Source organism: Peromyscus eremicus, chromosome 15, assembly GCF_949786415.1.
Source record: "Peromyscus eremicus chromosome 15, PerEre_H2_v1, whole genome shotgun sequence".
Lineage (NCBI taxonomy): Eukaryota > Metazoa > Chordata > Mammalia > Rodentia > Cricetidae > Peromyscus > Peromyscus eremicus.
In genome coordinates, this window is record NC_081431.1 from 60,782,292 (window position 1) to 60,809,211 (window position 26,920).

Below are 26,920 nucleotides of genomic sequence, written 5' to 3' on the forward strand. Positions count from 1 at the left end.
GGGGGGGGCAGGGATGGGGATAGAGGGCGGCGCTGGCAGACTCTCCAAGTCCACCTGCAGCATCCCCAGGATCAAGTGATGAGGATTCAGGTCGCCAAGAGGAAAGGCTGCCCTGTAGGGCTCTCGGAGCGTTTGGCACGCGAGCCGGCGGGTCGTGCTCCTCCGTGGGTTCCAGCCCGGGGGTGCCCCGGGGACGCGAGGTGAGGCGGGGCTGTCCCCGCGGCGGGACACGTGCGTCCACGGCGCCCCCGACCGCCCGGCGTCCCCGCGCTGGCCGAGGGCGGGGCAGCTGCGCGGCGCTCCCCTCCTCTTCTCTTCTCCTCCTCCTCCTCCTTTCGCCCGGCCTCCGGTCGACCGGCGGCGCACTCGGCCCTGGGCGAGCTGCGAGCTGCCGGCCGAGCCATGGGCTGCGACGGCCGGGTGTCGGGGCTGCTCCGCCGCAACCTGCAGCCCACGCTCACCTACTGGAGCGTCTTCTTCAGCTTCGGCCTGTGCATCGCCTTCCTGGGGCCCACGCTGTTGGACCTGCGCTGCCAAACGCACAGCTCGCTGCCCCAGATCTCCTGGGTCTTCTTCTCGCAGCAGCTCTGCCTCCTGCTGGGCAGCGCCCTCGGGGGCGTCTTCAAGAGGACGTGAGTGTCGCGCCCGCGCTCCCCTCCACATCCCCGCAGCTGCGACCACCTGCCCTTCTGGGCCGGTTCCTAGCCCAGGGGCTGCCTCCCTCCCCCACCACAAGCTCTCCCGGAAAACTCTCCCGGGACTGAAGGTGACTTCTGGGCTATGTATTTGTCTTCACTCACCCCCAAGAGGGCTTAAAACCGTTCCACCCTCGCTCACCAAGCCCACCAGCCAAGGAGTGATGGAATGTGCCGAGATGCTTAGGACCCTTATTTCGCTGCTCCTCTTAAGATTCTGTAGCCCCAGCACCGGGATTGGCACTGAGGTGGGAAGACAATTAGTTGGTGGTGCCAGCTCAGGGGGGCAGTTCTCCGTGACAGGGCTGGCCTTTGGTTTGAACAGGAGCCCATGTTGGCTCCACTAAGAGTAGCTCCTCATCAATTGACACAGGTGATCCCTTTTACCTAGGTGGTGGGGCCCCTGGGGTGCTCCTGAGGGTGCCAGGCAAGGCTGGTAGCGCTGGCCTGCGGAGGCTGAGCCCTTGGGAATCTGAGACGCGCATAACGAGGGCCAGAAAGAAAAGCACAGAGCCTTTCATCTATCGTCTACCTCTGGTACCCAGGGTCCCCCTCTGTACCCCGCCGCCTTGTTACTCCTCCCTGGCCTCTGCCAGGACAGAGCTCTGATCTCTCTCTGGCACTCGGAATGACACCCTTTGGGTGCCACGCAGAGCACCATCTTCCTGGCTGACTGTGTAGGAGCCCCTCTTTTAGAAAGGCGACAGGCAGCCTTCGCTCTCTGCTCAGTCGGGAGCAGAGACCTAGAGCTGAGATGCGAACGGCTTGCAGACCAGAGGCTGCTGTGTGGTCTTCCAAACTCCACCCGGACTCCACGGCTGGGAGGTCTATCACAAGACAAATGATTTAAAAACGTGTATAGGGGCCATTCCGGGTCACAGGGTGCTAGGACTCAGTCTTCCAGGTGTGCAGCTGTGGGAAGATGCGGTGCAGAGGTCAACATAAAGAGGACCCCAGTCTAAGCCACCCAGAGCCTGCCACCCCTCAGCACCTAGGGAGTGACGAATTTCATTTCCCCAACATTCTCTTGCAAAGGCAAGAATTCTCTTAGAAGCAAGTCTTGTGCCTATCAGTGTTTCTGTGGGTTTGGGATAGGATCCAATATGCAGGGATTCCAAAGATCTGTTCAGCCTAAAAAGAAATTAAGGAGAAGGAAGAGGGAATATCTCTGACTCTCAGAGGAGGAGGTCTGTTCTTGTTTGGGGGTGCTGGGCTTGGAACCCGGGGATGCATGTGTACCAGGCAAGCTCCCCGCCGCTGGGCCACGCTCCTAACCCTCACAGATGTTCTGTTGTGTCCTGCTGACTTGGAGAAGCTCTCCTTCCTAGCACTTTTTAGAAACGTAGGTAGCATAAACAGGAAGAAGAATGAGGATCATTCTGAGTGACAGGTTGGCAAGCCGGCTTTTCTGAAATAGGAAGAAATACACACCCAACTGGGCCGTCTCTCCCTGGCTGTGTTCCTCTCTCCAGGTTCCTTATCCACCAGGGCTCTGAATAGGAGACAGTGCAGGAGGAAACCACAGAGATAACAACAGCGGTTCCTGAACCGCCGTGCAAAGGGCCTGTGCCAGGGCTGTTCTCAGTTCTTCTACCAACCCACTTAATTTCACCGCAGCCCTGTAGAGTGGTACTATCTATTGTCTCTGTTTTATACATGAGGAAGCAGAGACACACAGCGTGGTTAAGAAATTCACCCAGGTGTGGTAATCCCAGATCTCTGGAGGCTGAGTCAGGAGAATCTTGAGTTGGTGGCCAGCCTGGGCTACATAGCAAGACCCTGTCTCAAGCAGCCAAAAAGAAAAAAGAAAAAGAAATACAGAAAGACAGAAAGAAAGAAAGAAAGAAAGAAAGAAAGAAAGAAAGAAAGGACTTTGTCCCACATCACACGGCTCCAGGGTTTGAATGTGGGCGTTTGTCGGCAGTCCCATGTGCCTTGGAAACGGCTCCTGCCTTATGTGTGTCAATGGCTGCCCTGTAGCTAAGGTTTATGCTGGAGATGGATAGATACCCTGTTGGTCTTCATGGGCTGAGTTTTCTTGAGCTCTGACTGTGCCTGGCAAGGCCATGTTGGCCTCTGGGTTTCCTGCTGAGATCTTTCAGAGCCAGGTAGGCTCTGGGGTTGGGCTTTCAATTCTGAGTTTCAGCCTCCACAGCTTTAAGACAAAATGTCACCAAGAACCGTTTACTTTGACTCATAGCAAAGCAGGGCTCTGATGGGAAAGGGGAAGATCCTGAGTGTCAGCAATGATGTCCCCCAACGGGCTAACTCTGAGCAGTCTCCCCTTCACACCCCTGAAGTGAACTGAACAGAAGCCCCACCAGTCCAGACGTGGCCTCTAACGTGTGGAGCACAGCCTCGCCTGTCTGTTGAAATGCTAATGTCCCTGCAAGGAAATGCTTTGCAGTGTAAGTGATTACCAGTCAGTGTGCCAGGCTGGCACTCGGAATGGGGGATTGCCTTAACAAATCTCCAGGGCCAGCTGTAGAGAGGGTGTGGGGGAGACTGATACACCAGATGCTTTGCTTTAGGGTTCTGCTTAGGGCCTATCTACTGCCTAGTGGGAGGGCTCTGGGCCACAGGGAGCCTTCTAGATGCCTAGCGCAGGCATTGGCATGGGTCCTCAGGGCAACACCAGCCTTCCTCCCTGACCTTAGCAGAGACAAAGAGCTTGGCCTTTGAAGGAGGCCATCTGCAGGGCCAGCAGAGGAAGAGCAGCCACCAGAAGCTGCACTGGAGCCTCCCTAGGAAAATCTGGTTTAGCACACAGAGGAAATCTAGAGAAGAGACATGGGAAGCCACCTGGCTGGCAGGGTGACTAGGCATGTGATTTGACAGGACAGGGAAGGAGTATTTACACAAAGGGTTAGGGTTTTGTTTTTTGTTGGTTTTTTTTTTCCCCTGGTTTTGTGGGACCTGTCTAACCACCCCGGGCAGTTAGGAAACCCCCTTATCTCAGGGCATCAGTAGATTGATAGATTTGAGTTCTCCAACATCCTGCAGCCTCCCCACGGCTTCTCTGCACTAAGTTGAGGGCTTGGCATCGACATATGCCAATTGACACCTTTCTTATCTTTTAAATCTAATCCTCTCTTACCTTCAAGTCCCACGCTGCCTAGTCCCAGCTAAGAACCCTTCCTAGAAACCTTTGTAGCAGACTGAATCTTCACATCTTCCTCATAGCCAGCTGGACGTCCACTTGAGTCTCAAGTCACTAGCCCCTTGCAGTCCCTGGAACACAGTACCATCAGTTCCCCTCTCTGGGCTGGGCTCTGACTGGCCTCACTTCTAGAAAGCCTCTGTTTGCCCCTTCAACAGCTTGTCCACCTTTCAGCATGCCACAAACCTACGCCAGAGTCCTGCTGGGAGTCCAGCACCAGAGAGGCTCTCGTCTAAAAACATCTGAAAACCAGGCGTAGCAGTGTAAACCTGTAGTCCCAGGCCTTGAGAGATGGAGACAGGAGGATCAGGACTCATAGTTAGCCTTCACTACATAAGATGTTTGAGGCCAGCCTGGCCTACTTGAGAACTTGTCTCAAACAAAACAAAACAGCAGCAGAAATTCAACAGGGCGTTACCATGGATCCCACAGTCCTACTCCTCAGTATATGCCCAAGAGAAGTGTAAACGTTTGTCCACACCAAAATGTGTACATGGATGTTCACAACACCATTACATAATAAGTAAGTGGAAATAAACTAGATTTTCATAAGTGTGGGGCAGGCAAGCCTACGGCGCCATCCTTACGAGGGTGTCTCATGCAGCCAAAGTGCTCGTCATGAGATGGTGAGTCGTGAAAGACCACACAGGGTATGAGACGATTCACACAGGCTGTCCAGCACAGAGAGTCTGGAGTGACAGGAAGCCTGTGAGTAAGAGGTAAGACTCTTACTTAGACTCTCACTGAGGCTGGAGATGGGTGTGGGGAAGCACAGGGGTGACTGCTGATGGACACAGGATTTCTCTCTGAAGTGACAGAAATATTTTAAATTTAAGCTAGACACAGCAATGTATGCCCACAATCCCAGCATTTGGGAGAGGGGGGTGGTTAGGTGGGATGGGGTGGGGATGCTGAGGCAAGAGGATTTCGAGTTCTAGGAAAACTTTGGCTATATAGTGAAACCCTATCTCACAAACACAATAAACAAACCTCAAAATTTAAATTATGGTAATGGGTTCACTACTCACAATGTGAAAAACAAACAAACATTGAGTTATACACTTAAATAGTTGAATTTTATAGTATAGAAACCATATATCAAAGTTTTAATTAAAAAAAATCACAGAACTCCGCCAGGTGATGGTGGCACACACCTTTAATCCCAGCACTCGGGAGGCAGAGCCAGGTAGATCTCTGTGAGTTTGAGGCCAGCCTGGTCTACAGAGTGAGTTCCAGGAAAGGCGCAAAGCTACACAGAGAAACCTTGTCTCAAAACAACAACAACAACAAAAATCTCAGAACTCATCCCATGAATTAATTCATTCATCAGCAAATGCTTCTCAAACCCCACTCTGTTTCAGGAGCAAGGGCTCCCAACAAGGTCCCTGCTCTTCCTAAATATCCATTCTGGAAGAAAGCAGAGTGTGATAGTGGAATGGGATGGGGCTAGGGAGCGGCAGAGTTGAGTTGTGGGCTACTCTCGCTAGGTGCTCAGGGTAGGCCACTTTGGGGAGGTGACATTAAGGACTGGCTCCTGAGGAACAGGTCAGGTATGTCAGGAACTGGGGGAGAGGTGTCCTACACAGACAGACCTGAGGTTTGGCTCCGGTCTAAGGTACTTTGCACATGTTCAGCACCCAGTGAGCCACTGAGGACAGGGTGCAGCCACAGCCTGGGTCAGATAGGACAGTTCTACCTCCCCAACATGGGACCATGAACAGACTGAAACATCAGTGTGGAGGCTTGAGGTGACTGAGGCGTAGAGGGCCCTTCTTGCGTCCATCAGCCTGGCTTGAGAGAAAATTGCTAACTGATCCTAGCTCCTGGAAGGAGGGGCTTTCTGCCCCTGGAGGTTGATGAGTGCTGCCTCTGCGGTGACATCACCATTCTAGCCTCCATCCCTTCCCATGGGTCTTCTGTGGAAAGAGATGGTCCACTGGGGTGGGGTCCTGAGCATCCCCGCCATGGAGAGGGAGTTCCTGAGGAGAACAGCAGTATCCCAGACCCTGGGGCAACTCCAGGCAGCATGGAATCGGGCCTCAGCAGACTTCTTCCCGAGCTGGGAACAGAACAGGAGTGGGCCCTGCCTGTGTAGAGCCGTGAGGTCTCGCCACTTTTCACAGCACCAGGAAGCCAAGAACAGGTGCCCGAGGCAGGGACACACCAAGGTGGTCACATGTATACCTGGAACCGTGCTGAGAGGGGGTTAGCAGCCTACTCAAGGTCACATAGCCCAAGTGGCCCAGCAGGCAATGCCACCATAGTCACAGCCAACCCCAGAGAGGACGCTGGCCCCTCCTTCTCGCCGCTCCCACTTACAGCTTCACGTGGAGCCATTAATAAGTAACCTGACCATTTATCAGGCTTCCTGGCATAGGTTTCTTAGGCCTTGGAGGATCTTTAACACTCACGTCTGAGTTCCAGCGGAGGGCAGCTTAATGGCACTCCGCTGGATGTTTGTCTCCGTTGGGAGTCAAGACCCTGGGCTCCGTTCCGCGCTACTCTCTTCCTGTCTAGACCTCAGTTTCCCCATCTTTAAAGTGAGACGCTCTCTCAGGTGCTAGCTGAGCTGCTCTAGGTTCACTGTGTGGAGCCAGGAAGTGGGCTCCTGGGATATTCCTGGATCAGTCTCCCGGGATCACTCATGAGAAAGGTGGGAAGAAGCCTAGCGTGGGCACTGGTCCTTCTTCCTGCTGGCACATATCCTGGGCTCCGAATTGATGTTGACGAAGCCCAGGGCGTCAAGGAGGGGTGAGCACTGGGGAGGGAGCTGCCTGAGGCCTTGAGATGGAGCACTTGCTATCCCCAATTAGAGTAGGGGGAAACTGAGGCTCAAGAGGGGCTTGCCATAGGACACACATTGGGTAGTATCAGAGGTGAGCCTCAAACCAAGTGTTTTGACCACACAGTCCACTGAGTCTTTGATGTCAAAATCTTTGGAACATTATTACCCTGCAATCTTCGGTTACCCACGTTCCTGAAAGGGGCTATTCCCTCAGCCATTTAAAATGGGCAATGCATAAACTTTAGTCTGGCCCTGGGAACAACGCATCATTCTAAGGATTTCTGGAATGTCTACACATAGCCCTCTAGCACCTGGAAGAGTGAGCTGCTGGCCTACTCTTTGGCCCAAGAACCCAGAACAAATGTGAGGTCAGCCTTCCAGACTCGGGTGGCTTAGACTCCAACCACAGCCCAAGTTCTGGCAGGAGACACAGGGAAGGGATTATCCATGCCTGCTTCCTCCTAGCCTGGGTTCACTCGTGGGGCAAATGGGCGCAAGCATGAAGTCCATCTCACGGTATTCTCGTGTGTACTAAAAGTCTGCACCACTGTGAACGGATTTCAGTGGCTTTCGCGCACACGGTGACGCCAGGCGTTACCCAGTCCTTCCCTTTCCTACCTCTCTGTGGTTTCTTCCGTCACAGCTTATTGGTCTTAGGTCCCATCCCCTCAGGATTTTGCTACAAGCCTGAGTGCTGTATTGAACCACTCCATACAAGCCACACCTCCAGGATAGCCGCTAGACACCCACTAGGCGCACACCACTGAGCCCTTCTCCCAGCTCTCGACAACTGTTTGGTTTCTTTTGGATTTTTGATAAATGGTCTTGCCATGTAGCCCAGGCTGTGCTGAACTCTCCATCTTCCTCCTTCTACCTCAGAGTGCTAGGGTGGCCGGCATCTGTAATGTGCTAATTCTTCAGAGTATTTGTACCTGACTTGGTGAGTGAGGTAGTGGTAATGGGTGCAGAAGTGACTCTTTCTGTCCCTGAAGCTGGTCTGCAAGACGCTGCCTGCCTGTCTTATACAAGGAAAGGAAGCGTGGGAGGAGAGAGAGCGTGGAAAGGAAAGGTGTACGGTTTTCATCAAGCCTTGCGTGCGTAGGCATCCCCTCTGTACTGGGTCCAGAGGAAGAGGCAAATGAGACATGGTATGACACAGCAGGACGCAGAAACACAAGCAAGCACCCAAGTAGGGCAGCTGGGTGGTCAGGGCTGGGGACGGTCAGAGCGGGGACCAAGGGAGAGCTCCCAGACTGCAGCCTGAACAGACCACCCACCTTGCAGCCACCCTCCCCCCCCCCCATCCTCTTCAGTCTGGCCTTGAAGCACGTCTACCCCCAGGTTCTGAGTGGGAACAGACAGGGGTCATGAACAGTAATCTCAACAGATCAGCCTGGAAATGAGAAAATAACAAAATAACGAACAGCTGCTATCACAGAAGTCTTCTGATAAAGGCTCTAATCAGATACAAGCAGATGAGGTGGCTGATGCCAGGGGGATCAGAGGCAAGCTCTGGAAAAGACAATCCGCTCCACCTCTGAGGATCCCCTCTGTCCTCCCAGTGCTCCGGAACCTCGGAGGTGGTCTTGACCCACCTCTCCCTTTTCATAATCTGAGGACGTTCTTTCACAACCTCCAGAACCTTCTTGCTGCCCAAGCTCTCCCCTCAACACAGCACATTAGCCTGTAGAGCGGTCCTAAACACACCAGCCATTGGTTATCAGGCAGAAGTCACTGCCAAAAGGACCGTGACATCGATCTCCCATGGGGACAGCCCTCGAATGCAGAGGGCTGTTCTGATGTCTGTCTGAACGGGGAGCTGCTCAGACTGGTCTCAGTAGGAATAGCCCCTGACCTCTGTCCATGAACAGAGGTCACTACATTCACCAAACTCTGCTGTGGCTTTGCTCCTGGCAGCTTGGCTCTGCCCGGAAACACAGCTCTTGTCAACTCCTGTGTGAAGGGCACATGTACCTGGCCCTGTTCTTGTCCAGCTGAGGACTTCCAGACTCTCAGTCTCATGCTGGGTCCCCAACCCTTATCCGTAGATATATGGATGGCGCTGGTCCCTTGAAGATGCTCAAAGCAGCCTCCCTGAGAGGGACAGGAACATTGTTTCATAGAGAATTACTTAGAGTGAATAATTTAAGGTTTTAGCAGCATAAAATGATAGTTGAGCTTTGTGAGCACCAATGTGACATCTAGTGTCCTCGTGGCAGCCATGAGAAGCCATTGCTGCACTTAGGACATGAGCCTACCCATCCACCTGCCTGCGACCCACAGCTTGTGAGCGGTTCCCTTCCCGCTGGTAGCAGAGCAAAGGCAAGGAGGAGGGGCCTTCCAGGAAGGCTCTGGGCTCCTCTGCTGACTCCAGCTCTCCCCTGCCCAGCCTGGCCCAGTCGTTATGGGCCCTCTTCACCTCTACCCTGGCCATCTCCCTGGTATTTGCTGTCATCCCCTTCTGCCATGATGTGAAGGTGTTGGCCTCGGTCATAGCGCTGGCGGGCCTAGCCATGGGCTGCATCGACACCGTGGCCAACATGCAGCTGGTGAGGATATACCAGAAGGACTCAGCCTTCTTCCTTCAGGTGAGCTGCACAGGGGGAGGCTGGGGAGTGGGCAGAGTGCCGGGAGCTCCCCAGTCCCTCCCCAGGGATGGTGGTGACTCAGCCTGTCCTGATCACTTACTAGCTGGACCACAGCATCACCAGTAACCTAATACCTGGGTTCGGCTTGCTTCATCTCTCCAGGGGTGGTCTCTGCCTGCCTTGTTGGCCTCCCCCAGGAACCCCACTGGTAACAGAAGTTCTCTAACTAGGGAAGGCAGTGTCACTGAGGGCTTGAGGTCTGCTCTCCCATCTCTCTCCTCCTCCTCCTCCTCCCCTCCTCTCTCCTTCTAGTCGCCCAGCATATGTGGCTGTTACCAAGTACCCAATGAAGCAAGTTAAGAGAAGAGAGTTAATTTTGGCTCGCGGTTCAGGGGGATGCAGTCCGTGATGGTGGGGAAGGAATGGTGTCAGGAATGGCACCATCCTGGGCACCAGTCAGCAAACAGAGGGGAATGCCAGGGCTTGGATGGTTCCTTTCCCTTTTCACTCAGTCTCAGACCCCAGCTGATGGGATGGTGTCACCCATATTTGGGTGGGTCTTCCCTCATTAGTTAAGCCTCCCTGGAAATGCCTTTACAGATATCCCCAGAGGGATGTTTTCCTAGTACCCTACATGTGTCTTAATCCAGTCAAGTTGATGAAATTGACCACCATGACAGGCACAGCACCAATGGGAACAGGATGGGGAAGTGAGAGGGAAGGATGGATTGGCTCCTGTCACAGGGTTACCCCAGGCATCAAGTATGGTGCCAGGGGGCTTTTCTCAGCAGTCCTGAGTCTTCCTCCCAACCATAGGGCCAGGCAGGGGCACAAGGTAAAGGTGAAGGGAGGTTGCACCCTCTGGATGCAAGTCCTGAACCAGGCTGAGTGGTGCCCACCCCCCACCCAGGTCCTCCATTTCTTCGTGGGCTTTGGTGCTCTGCTGAGCCCCCTGATTGCTGATCCCTTCCTGTCAGAGGCCAACTGCTTTCCTGCTAACAGCACAGCCAATGCCTCCTCCAGAAGCCACCTGTTCCATGCATCCAGGGTCCTGGGCCAGCATCAGGCAGCAACCCAGCCTTGGTCAAACCAGACGATCCCCGGGCCATCCCCAAAGGATTCGACAGAGAACCACGTATCCTATGCCTTCTGGATCATGGCTCTCATCAATGTAAGTGTCACTGATGCAGGTGGGGTAGGGAGCTGGGGGGAACAGCGCATGCCTCCCAGTCCAGCTTCCCAGCGCAGAATCTTCAAACCCAAGAAACATGCTAGGGACCGTGGTGTGCAGCCAGAAGGGAGAAGTGACCTGTAGGAATCATCTCCAGGGTCCTTCACTGTGACTCTATGTTGGCAGTTCTCAAAAGAGAAAGGCCGTGGGTATGTTTACACAGTGAAAATCAGGGTCAGCTTCCAAGTTCTCTGAGGCCTTGTCGAAAACCTTATCTATTCCTCCATGACCAAGAGGCCATGCAGATAGTGACTTCTTCTCTGGAATTCTTCATCACTGATGGGGATCTCTCTCCTCGGCCCTGCTCCTTGGGTTCCTGCTTCCTTGGAGTGATAGGCCTTTCATCTGTGGTAGAAATGGCAGAGAGACTATCCCAGTTTGGTTCTGTAACTGTGATAAAACACCAAAAATAACGCGGGAGAAAAGGACTTATTTTGGCTTACACTTTCTAATCCACCATGGAGGGAAGTCAGGGCAGGAACCAGGAGGCAGGAACTGAAGCAGAGGCCCTGGAGGAACCCTGCCCTGCTGCCTGACTCCTCGTGGCTTAGTCGGCTTGCTTTTTTTTTTTTTTTTAAAGTAATTTATTTTATGTTCCTTGGTCTTTTACCTTCATATATGTCTGCGTGAGGGTGTCAGAAACTCTGGAACTGGAGTTACAGACAGGTGTGAGCTGCCATGTGGTTGCTGGGAATTGAACCTGGGTCCTCTGGAAGAGCAGCCAGTGCTCCCAACCACTGAGCCATCCTCTCTACAGGCCCCTCAGCTTTCTTTCTTAAACAACCCAGGACTATGTGCTCAGGGGCAACACTACCCACGTCAACCATAAATCAAGAAAATGCCCCACAGACATGACCTCCGGCCAATCTGATGGGGGCATTTTCTCAATTTAGGTCAAGTTAACAAGTAACTAAACAGCACAGAGACCACTGACCCCGACCAGCTTAGCTACTCAGGCCCCTTTTGTGCACCTGGCCAAGTCAGCATTGATTCTGGCTTCTACTTAGAAACCTCCAGAGCTCAACAACTCAAGAGGATCCCCTGTTAACCCAGGGGAGATTGGGGTCCCCCTACCCACCAGGCTTGGGAGTAACTGCTCAAGCCATCTTTGTTACCAGGCCTCCCAGTTCTGACCCATCATGGACTGGAAGTGAGAATATTCCAGGTGGCCAATAGTCTGGCTGTGTGTGGGATAGAGTTCCTGTGTGGGGCTTCTTGCTTTGGCCCGGGGCCTCTCTGCAGTAGGCCTACCCCATCCTCCAGAGGCAGTTGGCTTCAGAGGAATGCATGCATGTGGCATTGAAAGGTCCCTAAACCCCCATCATAGTAGTCCTGGGCATGCAGAAGGGTGTCTGTCCCACCTCACGGGCCTAAGGTCCCTGATAGGGAGCTAGAAAGAGGCCTAGAGACTGCTCCTAAACAGCCTTCCTTTCCCTGGGCTGAAGTCTGTGAGCACCTCAGCAAGGCACCACGTTCCCTCTGTTCTGTCCCTTTTATATCCATGGCCACCATTTTGGATAAAGGCAGCTTTGAACCTGCATCCTTCAAGGGTTCCCTGCTTAGGGGAAGATTCTTGCTATGACTCCGCATGCAGGAAACCCTGCATGGGCCCAGGGTCTGCTCTTCTCATGAAGGTGCAGACTGGAGAGGCTGCCATGTGGGAGCTGGGAATTGAACCTGGGTCCTCTTGCTACAAAATTTCTGGGAATTTCCCTATTTGTTTGTGACCGAACATAAATAGCCCACCACCGAAGGAATACAGCAGTGAATGGACTGGCTTCCTTATTCTCTCTCTCTCTCTCTCTCTCTCTCTCTCTCTCTCTCTCTCTCACACACACACACACACACACACACACACACACACACACACACACACTGCCTGGCATTGGCTGGTTTTCAAAGTGGCACTGGCGTCCCTGAATGTAATTCCTGTAAAAGCGAGGTATGTTCCTGCCAGCATGCCAGCCAATCTCTTGTGAAGCCTTTCCCTTCACCCACCTCTCTAGAAAGGCCGCCTAAGCGCCAGGCCTTGAGTCCAGCTGCTTCCCCTTGGCCTTTTCTCAGGTGTTCTGCTGCCGAAGCCTCCAAGTGGGCTTCCTGTTTCCCCAGTTACTGGAGGGCGCGCTGAGTCTCCGAAGCACGGGGACACAGGTCTCTTGCTGTGCAGCCCCCCCCCCCCCCCCCCCCCCCGTGTGGCTTCATCGCTTGGCTGTTTGAACTTGACCCTGTGTTTGCAGATTGTGGGTTGGGGTTACACTTGTGTTGCCCAGGCTGATCTTAAACTCCTGCCTCTTGAGTGGCTGAGCCTCCAGGTGTGTGGCACCACACCTAACTGTGACCTTGGCTGGCTTTTGTGTGTTGAAATAGGCTCTTGAGATCACCCTAGGGAGATGTCAGCATGGGATTGGGTGTTTTTTTTTTTTTCTCTTCAGGCCGGTGGGAGCCATTCTTGGGGGGGGGGGTGTGCAAGGGGCTCCCTAAGAGCAGGGCACTGCCAGGTTGGGTGTCTGCTTGGCTTCCACGGCTGCCTGGCCTAGCGCTGGCTACATTGAAACACTTCTGGAACTTTCCAGTGTCTCCTTCCTAAGAAAAGGACCCAGGCTACAGCCGCAGCAGGAAGAAGGATAGCCGTTAGACTCGATAAAGAACTTCCTGGTAGTGAAGGTGATTGGACCTGGGCAGGGACACCTGCGGGAGCCCAGGGCTGCTTCTCCAGGCAACCTCAGAAGTAGGAGGAGTTTCCTGTTGGACTAGTGAGCACCCTTGGGACTAAGTGGCACAGTGTGAGGAGCAGAGCACTGGGCAGGGGGAGGGGGAGCAGGCACTTACCTGTGCCTGTGTTTTCTAGCTTAGTCATCAAGCTCCTAGCAGAGCTCAGTACCCTCCAAGGATATACCATCCCTCCAGCAGCCCAGAGGTAGGAAGATGCAGGCCAGAATCAGAATGCCAGTGCCAGGAGTGTGGTGGGAATGCTGTACTCTGTGTGTCTAGTTGACGCCTCCCCCCGCCCACCCCGGGTCTCTTCCAGTCCTAACAGTATGTGGCTGTATAATAACTTTGAGCCTCCTTTGTCCCATCTGGAAAATGTGATAAAAAAAATCTTTTCAACACATTTTTTCCCCACCTCTCGATAGTACCAGAGTTAGAACTCGGGGCCCTTGTGCTTGGTAGACAGGCACCTGTCCACTGAGCCACGTCCTCTGCCCCCTAACTGCATTTTCAAAAATTATATGATGTGTATGAGTATTCTGCCCGCGTGGACGTGTACCTTGTGTGTGTCTGGTGACTGCGGAGGGCAGAAAAGGGTGTCGCGTCCCGGGAACTAGAATTACAGACAGTTGTGAAGCGCCATGTGGGTGCTGGGAACTGAATCTAAGTCGTCTGCAAGAACAGCAAGTGCTCTTAGTTAAGATGCTGAGCCATCTTTCCAGACTCCCACCCCCAGTCACACTTTATAGAGCTGCGGCACACGGAAACAAGAGGCACTGTGCCGTAGCAGTATCGGGAGTAAGGGTGTTGGGAATAACACCCAGCACCCGGCCTAAGGAGCAGAGGACCCTTGTAAGCCCAGGCTTTGGAAGGCTTCCTTCCCTGTCTCCTGTGAGAAATGGGTGTGGCCAAGGCCAGCAGTGCTCACACCAAGCCCAGGTGGTATCCAGGTGCCTGGCTCTTGGGCTCGCAGAGGCTCTTTGGTGAGGTGGGTACCTTGGACTGTGAGCCTGCCGCATGGGCCGAACGCAGCAGGCCAGGCCCTCCTGACCCTCTGCTGCCCTCAGCTCCCAGTGCCCCTGGCGGTTCTGTTCCTGCTGTCCAAGGAGCGGCTGCTGACCTGCCCCCAGCGGACGCCACTGCTCCTGTCTGCGGACGAGCTTGCACTGGAGACCCGGCCTGCTGAGAAGGAAGACACCTCCTCACTGGCCCCCAAGTTTCAGTCACACCCAGGTGCGGGCTCTTGTCATCTATTCTGGCTGCCCTAGTAACCCCACACCCGGAAGATGACCCTAGACCCCAGTGCTAACGGTCAGAAACAGTCTTTGGTCCTGGTAGTCTCCTAAGGTAAGTGATGGAGGCGCCTGGAGGAAAGAATGACAAAGGCAGACAGTCTCCATCCTCCCCAGTCTCTCCTGGGTTACCTTAGGGGAGCTGGTGGACCTCTGTGAGCCTTAGTTCCACCAGGAGTGGGCAAAGAACAGCAGCTGCTCCTCACTGGTGCCTGAAAGCTAGAAGAGGTGGAGGTGGCAAGCAGCCCCAGCCTTAACTGGTGAGCAGAGGGGAGGGAGCAGAGGTGGACTCAGCCCTGCCCTCCTGTGCCTCCTCCAGGGCAGGAGGACCTGTTCAGCTGCTGCCAGAGGAAGAACTTCCGGGGAGCCCCATGCTCTTTCTTTGCCATCCACATCACAGCCGCTCTGGTCCTGTTCATGACAGACGGGATGATGGTGAGCCTTCCTCCAAAGGCATCTCTACTGAGAGGCCTCTACCCTGATCCCCGAGTCTGGACTGGCAAGAGGAGAGAGAAGCCCATGGAGGTTCCGCAGGACTTCACCTACAGTGCAGTGAACCAGTGTCCTGCCCATCTCCCACAGTGCCACAGCCCCTCAGCACCAGGACTCTGTTCTGTTCCTGACAATCGTTTTTATTTTGTGCATTCCAGAAAGGGGCCAGTCTGTTCTACTTACACTTTTATGTGGCCCGAGGTTTTTCAGTTTTAGCTGCTTTGTTTTGGCCAAGATCAAATGTAGCCTAGGCTGCCTTTGAACTCTTGGTCCTTCTCCCAAATGCACCATCCCCAGCTGTGACCCACATTTTTTTGAAAGCTCACAGCCCTGCTGCCCTGTGAGAGGCCACACTATATGAACTCGGGTGCACTCGGCTTCTTGGCATGAGCCACAAATGGGGCTTCATAAGCTAATATCCATTCAGTGGGTGACCTCTGTTACTCTGTTTAGTGCCCTTTCCAGAACTCTTCTCTGTGAGGGGAGTCTTGAATGCCTGAGTGATTGACTGCTGTGGGAGGGACACTCCTAAGGGAAGGCCCTCTTCACATGCCGCAGCCCACAGCAGACCTGCCCGACTTGTACCACTCTAGGGTGGATGTGGACCTGTCTCCTCTCTTTTGTAAAGTAAAAGGTTAAGAAGCCCTTTTCTTTCTAGCCATGCCTGTCTGCCCAAGCCCTGTGGAGATTCTCCATGGGGACCTAGTGACATCTCAGGTGGCTGCTGTGGCACCCATTCTGTCCTGGGCTTGTGTGTGAGTGTACCATGTGATTTTGGCTCCCAGGGCATCTTGGGCTGAACCACTAGGGACAAGACCAGTTGGCCTCTGCCGCCCTGCCCAGCCTGTCCCAGCTGAGGCATTGGCGCACTGAGTGGGGCTTGCTCTCTCCTCTCTCCACAGGGTGCTTATTCTGCCTTTGTGTACAGCTATGCCGTGGAGAAGCCCCTGTCTGTTGGACACAAGATGGCTGGTTACCTCCCCAGCCTCTTCTGGGGCTTCATCACCCTGGGCCGGCTCATCTCCATCCCTGTCTCCTCAAGAATGCGGCCAGCCACCATGGTGTTCATCAATGTGGTAAGTGGCCAAGTGGCCTGCCTCCTTTCCCTTATTAGAAACACAGAATGTGTTTATTCCTGGCCTTACCACTACCCAAGACATTTGTTCAGGACGGTATTCTGCTGGAATAGTAAGGAGGTAGGAATGGAGGAGGAGAGATGTTGGCAAGGGATGGAGATCAAGGAAGAGGAGCCTACTGTGTAGCCTTGGAAAAGTCCCCTCTCCTATCTGGGCCTCTGATTTTACATCCTTAGAAGCATCAGTAGAAGAGACTGTGGGTGATTACTGTGGAGTGGACAGCTGACATCTGCCTGAGGGATGTAGGTCTCAGCCTTGGGCCTCCTGAATTTCTCACAGTGCCTGGCTGATTGGAGCCCTCTAGGCAGTGGGGCAAGACTTTGGGGTCCATGCTTCTGCTCTGACTTGGGATTTGCCTTTGGCAGCTCTCTAGGAGGTTCTTAGATGGCCAGACTAGCATGTAGCCAGGCAAAGAACTGGCTCGGCTGGGAACAGGGTCTGGGCCAAGCAATAGATAAAGATTCGTGTCCTGATGTATGTCCATGTCACCATCTATGACAAAGGGCTCCAGATCACAGAACCCCTAGGGTACATCTAGGCCAAATTTCCACTAAGGTTTGGACCACTTCTGTGACATCCCTGCCAGTCTCTGTTTAAATACCTCCAGGGACTGGGAACCCACTACTTTTCTAGGAAATCCACTGTAAGAAAATACTTCCCAAGCTGAAGAGATGGCTGCTCTTCCAGGGAACCTAGGTTCGATTTCTAGTACCCATATGATGGCTAACAACTGTCTGTAAATCCAGTTCCAGGGGATCTGACGCCCTCTTCTGTCCTCCTCGGGCATTGCACACATTTGGTGCACAGACATACATGCAGGCAAAACACCCATACACATAAAATTTAAAAAAAAAAATTTAAAAAGAAAGAAAGATATCCCAGATAGATGTGGTGGTGCACCCCTACAGTCCCAGCACTTGGGAGAAGACAGAAGGATTGAGTTCAAGGTCAGCCTGGGCTACATAGGGAGAATGTGTCTCTAAATAAATAAACAGTAAATAAAATGCATCTGGCTGTAGTCAGGGAGATGTTTACTCTTGCAGAATAGTTGAGGAAGGGAGGGAGGGTTTGGGTGCAGGCAGGACTTGGCAGGAAGGTTCCCTGATGTTTCGTGGGGCAGAGTGGACAGGACTTCTCTGAGTAGAGGAGGCAGGGAACAGGAATCAAGGACAGGCCTAGAGCGACCACAAGGATGGGGCCCTCCATCACTACAGTGACATGCTTAAGGTAATTATAAAGAGAAAGGGGTTAGCTTGGCTCTCTTGGGGTGTCCTGGTCTATGATCCAGTCTATGGGCTGGGCATATTGTTAATGCCATGACCCAGCTTTGGAGAGTTGGTTTTCTCTTTCCACCTTTATGTGGAGTTCCAGGGTTTTGTGTGTGGGTGCTTGGCCTGGATGTATGTCTGAGTGCCCCTTGCATGCCTGGTGCCCACAGAGGCCAGAAGAGGGCATCAGACTCCCTGGAACTAGAGTTATAATGACTGTGAGCCGCCATGCAGGTGCTGGGAATCAAACCCAGGTCCTCAGAAAGAGCAGTCAGTGCTCCTTAACTGTTGAGTGGTCTCAGCTCCTGCTTCTCTGTTTCTGTTTGGTTTATTTGAGACAAGGTCTTACTGTGTAGCTCAGGCTGCTTCTAACTCAGAATCCTCCTGCCTCGGACTCCTAAGCTCTGGGATTACAAGTGTGTGCCACGACAGCCCACTGCCTTTGTGTCTTTATCACATGAAAGATGGTCTTCAAGTTGTCTCCCCGTGGGGAGGGGACACGTTCATCCTCAGCCTCTGTTTCTTGATGAGTTTCTCTAGGGCAGGAAGGGTGAGCCTGAGTGTGATTTGAGAGCACCTCACTTCTAAGAGATCTTGAGGCAGAGCTAATGGGGTTCATGTGCTGGGGTCACTAGCCTCCCTCTTCCAGGGGGAGCAAAATCCCCCAAGGTCTGCTGAGACCCTCTGAAGGTCTCTTCCTTTCAACCTGTCCAGTCCTTCATCTGTGAATGGAGGAGTGGGTTCGGGACTAGTTGTGATTTTTTGCATGATTTTGTAGGTCTGTGTACTTATTTTCCTAGAAATAGATATATAGACACTTCCTGGGACACTATGTGTTTTGTGGTGCTGAGGACCAAATCCAAGGCCTTGGGCACCCAGGGCAAGTGCTCTAACACTGATCTACATGCACAGCCCCAAACCCAGGGACATTTCCCCATCAAAGCTAGGACTTGGTACAGAACATGGAGCTTCTTTAGAGCACAGAGCTGGGGCTGTAGCTTAGCGGTGGAGGACTTGGCAAGCGTGCTCCAAGCCCTGGGGTTGTCTCCCAGCATCTGGGGTGGGTGGGGAAAACACCCAGAAATACCAGAGAAATAGAACATTTGCTGGAAGCTCGGCACTTTCAGTCTCATGCCATTTCACCACCGGCCCCTTGCCAACTCCTGCTGTAAAGATGGCGGATCTAGGGCTCCTGGAGAGAGCTACTTCCGGGCTCCGCACTGGGACGCACTCAGCGTGGACCTGCACCTCGGGCTTCAGCCTCCTAGCCTTGTTCTGCTCCGCTCTCTTCCCAGATGGATTTTGCAGAGGAATCACTCAACGTTTACATAAAAACATTTTTAAAGAGCGTAGAAACTGGGTGATTTTAGCAAAACTCTGCCTGTGGGGCACAGACCTGGCTGAGCCACAAGGATTTCTGAGCATGCAATTTGAGCTACCCAGTTGTTAGCTCCAGCCATGGGATTTAAGTGAAATCTAGGAGGCACCGAGCTGGTTTCCACAACTATTGATCCTCCTGGGTGCTTGTGTTGGATTCCCAGAGGGTAGGGACGCAATGTCCATCACCCATCCTGCTAGCTCATGGCTTTCCTCACTCTGGACCCTGGAACTCGGGTGTCAGGGAAAGAGAAGGGCACTTCACAGAAGAGCGGGCCGTTAGCCCACCTCCACCAGCAGGAGGGGGAGTGTTGATGACCTGGGTTCATGGAAGACCCTGGGGGCCAGCAGTGCCTGTTCCCTGTGTTCCCGGGGTGCTGGGGGTGGGAGGGTGTGGTTGCAGTCCGGCTCCCCTCCCTGTGTAGATCCTGAATTAGGAATGGTGCAGGTATCAGTGAGACCACAGGGTGGCGCATGGGCCACACCATTCTCCTGGGGCCAGCGCGAATGCTCCTGCCTGACCGATTCTATCCCTTCCTCCAAGATGCCCAGCCTTGTGCCCTCTCTAATTGCATCTGCCTCTGCTGTGACAGGTGGGCGTGGTAGTGACATTCCTGCTCCTGCTTATTTTCTCCTACAATGTCATCTTCCTGTTCGTGGGGACCGCAAGCCTCGGGCTGTTTCTGAGTAGCACCTTCCCCAGCATGCTGGCCTACACGGAGGACATCCTCCAGTACAAAGGTGAGTGGCGGAGGAACACAGAGGCATGCTCCCTGCAGCCGGTGGACACCTCCTCTCCTGCTCCCAGCCTGCTGTGGCATTCTAGGCCTGGACTTTCACCAGGAAAATCAAAACACCCGCTGGCACGTGAGGGCAGGCGTGTTTGGTCATGGGTGTCCTGTCCATGGCTTTCTGTGTGTTCTGCGTGTGTCCTCTCAGGCCACAGAGAAGTTTTGCAGCATTGTGTCTATGTCCTTCTTCTTCCTAATAACGGCATGGTCCTCTTTATGGATCTACAGCTGACATTGTGGCTGGCATAGTGCCCTGTCTGTGTTTGACTTAAAAGAAAAACAATTCATGTGATAGGGTGACTCAAAGAATCAAGTGTCTTTGAGTTTCTGGCTTCTAGAGCCTCTAAGTGGGGTTTGACACATGGCTGAGACACATCTCAAATCAGGGAAAGTTCTTTTGTACTGTGATTCCAAAGCAGCCCTGGTCCTGATGGAGCCGAGGGCAGAAACAACATCAGCTAGTGTCGGCGCCCATCCTTCAGACACGCCTGTGTGCTACTGAGGACATCATGAAGAACAGGGGTCCATGCCTAGGAGACACAGTCCCTTCACCCAGCTCATCCTGGCAGCAGGGGAGGCGACTCCCTGGGGGACCAAAGGACTCAGACTCTAAACTCAAGGGAGTCCATTAAGGGGTGACACAATGTCCCTATGTCAGTTTTCAGAGATGAACTGACATTCCGGCATGACGCATCTGCGGAATGACCACTCGGCTCCATCTTCCAGTCACTTCCTGCGGGCCGGGCTTTCTCGTCATTTACTCGCTCGGCATATTTAACGGTGCTGCCCTTTGCTGTCACCTCCTCTGCCCTCGTAGGTCTGGGCTTGTCTGGTTGCCCTTCGGTCCTGCCCCCCTCGGACCCACTGGCTCAGCTTTGGGATCCTCTGGAGTTCTATACTGCAACTCAGGGCCCAGGCTCCTCTGAGTGGGATGTCAGAGTGGAGAGGTGGCCTGTTCTGACAGCATCTAGGTGTGGGGCTGTCACAAGGCCACTCTCTGTGCCGCTGTAGAGGGTCCTCTGAGTGGCAGGCCTGCAGGCGAGGCGCACTAACTCCTTGGAGTTCCTTTGATGACATGGCAATTACTTTGAGCGGCCATGCTTTGGCCATAACCACACTTGGTCTGGACGGCCTCCATCAACTCCCCCACCCCCACCCTGTGCCCTTCCAGGACGTATCTCTGATCTCCACGGAAAGGGGTGCCCCCTCCTTTGTGCCCCACTGACTCAGGCCTGCCCCTGCAGTGTGACCCATCTGACAGCTTCTGTACCTAAGCTGTGTCCTCTCCAACACAGTCCCAGAAAGGGACAAGAGAAAGCGTAGGCTTTGGGGACATTGCAGACACAGGCCCACCTCTATATTTGCAGGTCTGTGACCTCATTTCTTCTCAGTGAGCCTCCGTTTTTCTTGTCTGTCATATGGTGGCTCACTCCTGTAATCCTAACACTCGGGAAGCAGAGGCAGGCAGATCTCTGTAAGTCCTAGGCCAGCCAGGGCTACATAGCGAGACCTGATCTCAAAAAAAGGAGGAGGAAGAAGATGAAGGAGGAGGGAGGAGGAAGAGGGTGGAGGAAGAAAAGGCAGGAAGAGGCAGCAGCAGCAGCAGCAGCAGCAGCAGCAGCAGCCTACCTCGGCTGGGCTGCTTGTACCTCAATGGCAGAGCACTTGCCTTGCATGTGGAAGGCTCTGGGTGTGCTCCCCAGTACCACAAAAACAACCCAGAGACAAATGCTGGTCCCATAGGAATGCTCTGCCTGGGAGAGGATGCAAAGCTCTTGATGGATTGGCATCCCTGGCAGCTCACAGGGCTCCCTACCTGCAAGTCTGTAGCACGATTGCTGGATTGCAGAAGGGCATCGGGGTGTTTCAAAAGAACGCATGGGACAGTTGGGAGCCCTTGGAATTCAGAGACGGGAGTGAGCAGTGTTCAGTGTCGAAATCTGACGGGATGTGAGCTGCCCTGCACGGAGAAAAGGGTGGGGAAAAGGAGAGCAAGGTGCAGAGGAAGGATGTGCAACCTCAGGCGGGGCAGGGATTGGCTGGAGGGAGACAGAGCTGGGAGGGGGTGGAGCCTGGCGCATGCCTTTAATCCCAGCACTCGGGAGTCAGAGCCAGGTTGATCTCTGTGAGTTTGAGGCCAGCCTGGGCTACCAAGTGAGTTCCAGGAAAGGTGCAAAGCTGCACAGAGAAACCCTGTCTCAAAAAACCAAAAAAAAAAAAAAAAAAAAAAAAAGAGATGTGCCAACATAGGCTGCAGTGCTACTGATAAGCTCTGGCATGTGTCAGGGAACCAGAGAGGCGGTCACCCTCCTGGAAGAGTGTCTGGTGGGGAAGGAAGACCATCAGCTAGGGGACAGAATGTGCCGGGAGCAGGCAGGGACAGTCAGGGCTAGGGAAGAAGCTGCCATCCTAGGCATAGGGACCGTGGAAGATGTTCTCAAAGGACATCTAAACTCAGGCACAACACATGAACTGGCGGAGGGAGAGAAATCTTCAGCGGGCCAGTAAAGGGCCGCATCCGAGACAGGCAGCAACACAGGTCATAATGCCAGTTTATCCTGGCTGAAGGGTGGCTCGGGAGCCAGCAGGGTGAGAGATGGCCTTGAAAAACTACTTAAAGCCTTTTGACTCATCCTGAAGGTTGAGGGACCTGCCTTCAAGTGTCTGTCCTGGGCCAGGACTCTACAGAAGCCACACAACTTGTTGAAGGGCACGTGGCAAGGGGTGTTATAACTGGCCTTAGACTCCAAGTCTGATGCTAAGTTTGAGCTCTGAAGGTCTCGGCTCTCTCTGGAAAGGCAGGCAGTGGCCAGGCTGAGAAGAGTCCTGAATGCCAGGTTACACAACTGTGAATGGTTGAAGGTCTGAGAACAAGAGAGAGACATGTGAATAGCAGGAGAGAAACATTCCTGAGGCAGTCACAGATCAAAGTCCTAGTAGGAACCCACAACGATCTCTTACACCTTCCAGAGGCATCCCAGAATGCTCTGGATTCTGACAGCTCACATCTGCATCCTCAGCTTGCTCTCACCCCACCTTCTCTTTTGGTTAGGCTGTGCGACTACAGTGCTGGTGACTGGGGCAGGAATTGGCGAGATGGTCCTGCAGATGCTGGTTGGTTTGGTAGGTGGGGTCCTCCCTGGGGGGTGGGGTGGTTGGGGAGCACGCCCCCAAGCAGGTGAGAAGATTCAGCCAGCCACCTTTAAGTGCAAGCTATCACCTCCCGAATCCCACATAGCCTGCAGGAATCCACCAGCTGGAGCTAACTGTTTCTGTCTCCAAGCCAGCCAGACTCAAAAGCCAGGCCTCTGAGTGTGGGCTGTGGAGACCTTAATGACTGAATCCATGAATCCAAAGCAAACAGGGCTGTCTGGGCCTGGGGCCAGGGGGCCCCGTGAGACTGCTGTTGGCCCTCAGAGCCTGGATGGTGAGCTCTGCTTCTGGCAGTGTTCTTTATCCATCCTGCCCAGGTCCATGTCTCCCAGTCTGTGGCCATGCTAACTAGGACCCTCTGCCCTAACCACTCCCTTACCTTTCCTTCAACATGCCCATGTTACATTTGTTTCCCAGGAAATCAAAAATCAAAATCCACATTACTTTCCTTGACGACCATAACAGAGACGCCAGTCTTTTTTCAGCACAGGATCCTGAAACATAAATAACCGAGCAGCTTGCCCTAGGTCTGCTGGCTTTTAGTAACGGCCAGCAGTGCTGCGGAGCCTAGGTGGTACACCCTCCAGAATCCCCTCCAGCCACTGGAGACTCCTTTCTCCTCCCTCCAACCCGATGAAGGGGAAGAGTTACGTTTTGGATGCCCTCTGCATCGAAATGCCACGTCTGGAGTCTGAGTTGGTGTGATTTCTTTCTTCCTTTTCCTTTTTTTTTTTTTTCCTTAATTTTAAACAGTTTCTCTATATAGTCCTGGAACTTGCTATGTAGACCAGGCTAGCCTTGAACTCACAGAGATCCACCTGCCTCTGCCTCCTGAGTGCTGGGATTAAAGACATGAGCTACCATACTGGACATGGTATGGTTTCTTAAGTTGGTGGTCTATGAAAGTTTCTATTTGCTACTTAGACATGCTCTAAATTTTCATAAGTTAAAAGTACACATACACACACACACACACACACACACACACACACACACACACAGACCTTCTGCAAAGTTTCAGTTAGACCTATGGGTATAGAAATATCTCATGTGTTTAGAATTTCAGTGAGCATATGGAGTTTTCCAGAAAGTTCTAGAACATGGAACTGAAAGAGTATATGGGGTATAGACAGGTCCAACCCTAGCTTTAGGGCAGGACTTCTGTCTTCACCAGACCTCAAACCTTGGGAAGACCTCCCCTACATTCCTATGTCCAGTAGGATGGCCCTAAGGGACTGGGAAGCCTACAAGGGCCCGAGGCAGCCATTTTTCCGGTACACCGTCATGTGGGAATTCAATGGCCACTCTGTGTTCCTCTCTGGCAGATCTTCCAGGCCCAGGGCAGTTACAGTTTCCTGGTCTGCGGTGTGATCTTTGGCTGCCTGGCTTTTATCTTCTACACCGTGCTCCTGTTTTTCCACAGGATACACCCTGAACTCTCATCAGGTAAGGAGAAAATGTGTTTCTCCACAGAGAGGGGAAACGGAGCGGGGGAGGGCAGTGTGATTTTAACAATCCGAAGAGCTGTTCTGTTCCCAGTGAAATGCAAGGAAGTGTTTATTTTTCTACCGTTTCCCCTGCCCTTCTCCCTGCTTTCCTGGATTGGCCACACTGGAGTGGGAAAGCAAGAGAGAGTAGAACAGGCTGACTCACCACTTCTCCGCTAGCAGAGGGGCACGGACTGTGAACCTGTCTTCCTGCAACTCCTTTTACAGTGGATCCTGGGGCCAAAAGTCGAGAGCCTGAGAGGCCAGAGCTTGCCTCCCTGCCTGGAGCTTGGCCCGGTGGCCTAACTGGGCTACTTCCTTGCAGTCTGGGGTTCTAACTCTTCTCCAAAGTGCTTCTTAAAAAAAAAAAAAGAAAGAAAGAAATCTTTTTGGCCAAATGGCAGGGAAGAGTTCCTTTGGGACAGAGACCCAAAGGAGACCCCAGGCCAGGGTAGTACCAAGGCTATTTTTGTAACTCAGCATGTCCCTTGCCCAGTGACTACAGCCATGCATTGGGTTGTCTTAGCAGAAGGTGCCCAAGCATAGCCAGTGTTCTCTCAGTGAAAACAAATCACACACACACACACACACACACACACACACACACACACACACTGAAGAACTACTGCCCTCTCTTGCTAAGTAGCTATGTCCACTCTATATATTAAGTACAGAGCTGGACATGGTGGCACACGCCTTTAATCCCAGCACTGGGGAGGCAGAGGCAGGTGGATCTATGACTTTGAGGCCAGCCTGGTCTACATAGTGAGTTCCAGGTCAGACCGGACTACATAGTGAGGCCCTGTCACAATAAAACAAAACAAAACAACAACAACACAAATTTTAACTATAGAGACCCCGCAGGAGGGAGGACACCCCATCCCCAGAACAGCCTGTGAGATGGCTTGTAGCTACTGTCCAGCCCAGCCTTCTACATAGAACTTCACGTAACATATGTAATCAAGATGGCTCAGCAAGGTAAGGGTGCCTGCCACCAGGGCAGGTGCTTTCGTGTTCACTCCCGGGGACTCACTTGGTAGAAGGAGAGAACTGACTCCTATAAGCAGTCCTCCGACCTCCATACAAATAGTGTGGCACACAGACCCCCCCAACACACATACACACACACACACACACACACACACACACACACACACACACACACACACAAATAAAGACTGGGCCAAAGAAGAAGGAGGAGGAGGAAGGAGAGAGGAGAAGAAGAAGAAGAAGAAGAAGAAGAAGAAGAAGAAGAAGAAGAAGAAGAAGAAGAAGAAGAAGAAGAAGAAGCGGCACACCATTATGTCAAATATCAAATGACTGATGGTCTCTGTGTTTTTCCCCCAGCCCTAGACACTAGTCTCAGCTAATTGCCTCTATCAGCACTTCACCCGAACTTGGTCTGACTTCCCACCGTACCATGTGTGTGTGTACCCTAATGAGCCCCAGAATAGCAGAGAAACAAAAAGCTTGTTCACTCTCTAGAGTGACCTATTGCAGAGCAAGCCGGGGCCATCCGCATCTGCTACCTGTGCTCTCTATGTGTTCTTTCGTAGTTCTTACCCAAGACAAACCCCTTGGCGTGGAGAACTCTGAGAGCTACCAGAGGTGAAGACCTCAGCCTCCTGAGCGCCAGGGTGATCAAACTGCCACAGGAGGCCGAGGGTCACGGAGAAAGTTTCTCCTGCCACCTTGCTTACGTCGTTTCCTTTCATACTTAGCCAGGAAGTTGAGTCCTGGTCCCTGAGTGCTCCCTGAACAAATCAAGCACCTGCCTAGCACTTTAGTATCGTCTTCTCTGGTTCAGACTTGGTAGTCCCTGGTAACCAGATGGGAGGGACCAAAGACGGCTCACACCTCTCCACCCATCATCCTGTGCATGGGCTAAACGCTGGGCTTGAGATCACTTTTAGTTGAGGTTTGAAAGAAAAAAAAATGCTGAAATCATAAAGCTTAATCATTGCTAGATGTAGATATATTTAGATATATTTTAAATTAATCAAAACCCTCTAGCATGTTGAAAAGGATTTATGTGTTCTTCCCTTACCCATGATCCTAAGTCCCTAACACTCCTCCTGTAGAAATCAGGAGTTCCCTTGTGTCCTCAGACAGCAAAGGAAATGCTGAATCTTTTTTTGAGACCCCCCAGGTCAGTGGCACACTAGGCTAACCCAGACCAGCTTCAGAAAAGCTGACTGTTAAATTTTCATTTTGAAAGTCGTGCAGCCATGACTTCAAGTTAAATTAACCTGTAACTGAACCAAGGCACTACTCAAAACATCACTTTTTCATTTTACATGTGTGATGCTCCTGAGGTCACTGTGTCTGTGGCACAAAGGTGGTGGCGTTTCCATGTAACGGAATGCTGCCGGGCTCCTCTCAGCTGCTCAGTGACAGCCCGCTGGTAGTCCAAGGTCAGCCATGGTACAGAAATGGTAAAAGCTACACATCGTGGCCGCGCTCTCCCCGTCCCCCAGAACAGATGGTTTTACCGGCATCTCACTGCTAATGAGCAATGTTAATTGGTTCAGAAAGCACAAGGAGAATGAAATGGACATCCTATTTTTCTTTACTGACATCCACAAGGTGCAGAAGCAGCACTGAGAATTTAAAAAAAAAATGCTCATTGAAGTTTTGTGCCTTTTATAGAGGAAAATTTTATACTGTGTCAAGGTCTTTTTTCCCCATAGAAATCGAGGACTACTGAATAATTCAAGCCATGCAGTATACAGAGAACAGTGTCAGTATGCAGAAAT

The 26,920-nt window shown here is 52.7% G+C and overlaps 1 protein-coding gene across 1 annotated transcript; it reads left to right on the forward strand.

Moving 5' to 3' along the window:
• Positions 1-402: 402 nt before the first annotated feature.
• On the forward strand, positions 403-25,776 carry Mfsd4a (major facilitator superfamily domain containing 4A). The gene is made up of 10 exons (XM_059281017.1): positions 403-632; positions 9,030-9,228; positions 10,139-10,399; positions 14,236-14,401; positions 14,780-14,895; positions 15,855-16,028; positions 19,327-19,474; positions 22,577-22,647; positions 24,003-24,123; positions 25,721-25,776. Exons 1-10 carry the CDS (start codon positions 403-405, stop codon positions 25,774-25,776), a joined length of 1,542 nt encoding a protein of 513 aa, XP_059137000.1.
• The last annotated feature ends 1,144 nt before the right edge of the window (positions 25,777-26,920 follow it).